Source organism: Cupressus sempervirens, chromosome 7 (assembly GCF_028749045.1).
Source record: "Cupressus sempervirens isolate cs-2001-9-10 chromosome 7, ASM2874904v1, whole genome shotgun sequence".
Lineage (NCBI taxonomy): Eukaryota > Viridiplantae > Streptophyta > Pinopsida > Cupressales > Cupressaceae > Cupressus > Cupressus sempervirens.
This window is the reverse complement of record NC_143124.1, coordinates 351,263,033-351,265,593: the sequence shown is the minus strand read 5'-3', so window position 1 is coordinate 351,265,593 and position 2,561 is coordinate 351,263,033. Positions and strand designations below refer to the sequence as shown.

Below are 2,561 nucleotides of genomic sequence, written 5' to 3'. Positions count from 1 at the left end.
TTATTGATAATAGTTTTAAAAGTCAAAATAATATTTTTTGAATGACGTTTTTATTTAGTAATGCAGTTTTTAAGGGAAAAAACCTACAATACAGTGGTAAATTTTTTTTTATGTCTATTCAAGGCTACCAAAAAAATTTTTAAAAAAATTCTTTAATTTTGTAATACCGAGTCAAGGATAAATGTGTAGCGTATAGGTGGTAGTTCCATTATATTATAAATGTTTAGGTTCAAAAAGAGAAAATAAATAGTATTGGCTAGGGGAATAAAAATATGGGAATAGGAATACTTTTTCTAGAATTCTTGTTCTAGAAAACAAAATAAGAATATGAATTACTATTCTTGTTTCGTTTAGTTGAAATTTGATAGGGAGTTCAAAGATCCCAAAATTGATGTTTTCTAAACTAAATAAAAGTAGAATAGGAATAAGTATTCCAATTCCGTCTATTTAGATGGAAATAGGTAGAATTGTAAATACTCATTTTTTGCCAAAATTGAAAAAAATAATTCCTATTTGCAATTCAGATTTGATACACCCAAACAGAAAATAAAAATAAAAGCATAGATAGAGACACTTATATTATTATCCAAATAAACTCCATTACATCGATCTACAGAAATAGGGTTCTGGGAACATATCAAACACACTAGAAACACGTTGAAGAATAACATTGCCTCGTAGTAGGCTTCTCCAAAGAGCCATTCCTGGCAGACACATAGACACACAGAAAACATAGGACATTATTCTGCACCAAGAGCAGAAAACATAGGACATTATCCTGCACCAAGAGCTGCTACTGCTCTAAACTAGAGCTTTATTTATTTATTGAAAATATTGGTGGATTGGATCGTAACAGAACATTACTACTCAAGGGTTTCTTTTAAAAAATCTGCCGCCCTTTCTGCCCAGCACTTTCTTGACACGAAAATTAAAAGTATGGCGCTTCTGTAGAAGTTTGCGTTTGTGAATCTTCGGAATCACTTTAAAAACACCATCTCCAACCTTATCACTCCCTGCTTCTTTAGTTCCACTTTTCTCTCGTCCAAATTGGTTCACTCCATGCACGCGTTGAAAATTATTAAAGTGAGCAGATTTCGGCAAATTGGTTCCCTGCAAACCAACTGCACCACAACACAAAATAGGTTCACAGCTATTGTAAGAATATAGATATTCATTAATGAAATAGATTTATTCCTTGCCGGACAAATAACATACATAATAATCACTAATTATGGAAGAGACTGGAATATGAATAATATTTCAACAGATCGAATACAAAATGATAATAATCAGGGCATTAGAATTCCACCTCGCGCTTCTGCCATGCACGCCACGATGAACAAACATGCAATCCACAGAACCGCAATATTCATTGCCATCTTCATGATTGTTGCAGAGCAAGAGAAATATCTTATTTGTTCGGAAGCTCTGCAAATAGTATGGTCCAACAGAGAGCTTATATTATTGAGTTGCTGTCCTCGCAGACGTCGCTCGCCAATAAACAAATACTTACTGTTTTGTAACCGTGCTTTTGGCATGCAGATTTCATTGTTTATGACGAATTGTTTTATTCGGATTGGCGAAGATTACAATATTGCTGGTTACAAGAAACGGGCAAATATGTCCAACAAACATTGAATAACATTGTTTACAAAAATGTCCAGTATAATCTTTTTTATGATGTCGTCTTTTCAACGTTGAGCTTTTTAGAAGGATGATTATAGGGATCAAATAATTATTTTATGTAAATTATGGGCGATTCGTATGTAGAACTAGACATAGGAAACTGTGTCCTTTTATTTTAGATTTTTTGGGTTGGCGTTCCTAAATGCATAAATCTACCATCGCTTTGAATATCAAAGGGTGTTCTATGATGATTATAAATCATCGACACTTACAAAGATAAATGAAATGACAAAGCTATTTGTCTTGATATTGAAATTAAATTTAGAATGAATTTTAAGGAGAATGTGATAAAGCTGAAAGATAGTATTTTCAAGCTCTTTGTTATTATTTCATAGATATATTAGTGAATGATGAAATAATACATGTTATTTTATAGATATCTTAGTGAATGATGGAATACTGTTATTAGAATAGTTAGTAACATATTTTTATAATAAGTGATTTGATGAAAATAGTTTATACATGAGTCTATTAGTAGGTTTGAGGATAGGTTGTTTAACGACATGGATATGATTTGAAGATTAGTGTGTGGGAATGATTAATGTATGATGGTCTTAAGTTAATGTTATTTGTCCCAATTGAAGAAAAAGTATTTCAAAGATGTGATGCTCAATTTTTGGAATAATTTAGAACAATTGAGCAGGGAGGGGGGGGATAGGACAGGGTTGACGGGGTGAAAATTGGTTATCCAAGGTCCAAATATATGAATTTTTTTTTTCCAGGATTGCAAATTTTCTTTATGCATGCATTGACCATTCAATATCTTAAACATACGCATATTGTTGTCCTATGTCAAAATGACTTTGTAGAAATGTAAACATGCAATACAACAAAATCAGTCATACATTTTGACATAAGGATTTTATGTGGAAGCC

The 2,561-nt window shown here is 32.0% G+C and overlaps 1 protein-coding gene across 1 annotated transcript; it reads right to left on the bottom strand.

The window, feature by feature from the left end:
• Positions 1 to 547: 547 nt before the first annotated feature.
• LOC149546897 (uncharacterized) lies at positions 548 to 1,561 on the bottom strand. Its single transcript, XM_089794684.1, has 2 exons — positions 1,310 to 1,561; positions 548 to 1,121 (listed from the first exon to the last, which is right to left on the bottom strand). Exons 1-2 carry the CDS (start codon positions 1,536 to 1,538, stop codon positions 868 to 870), a joined length of 483 nt encoding a protein of 160 aa, XP_089650810.1. The 5' UTR covers positions 1,539 to 1,561; the 3' UTR covers positions 548 to 867.
• Positions 1,562 to 2,561: the final 1,000 nt, after the last annotated feature.

Coding starts and splice junctions, on each gene's coding strand:
- LOC149546897 (XM_089794684.1), bottom strand. CDS start 1,538: ATGCCAAAAGCACGGTTACAAAACAGTAAGTATTTGTTTATTGGCGAG. Junction 1,122..1,309: donor GTGCATGGCAGAAGCGCGAG/GTGGAATTCTAA, acceptor GTTGTGGTGCAG/TTGGTTTGCAGGGAACCAAT.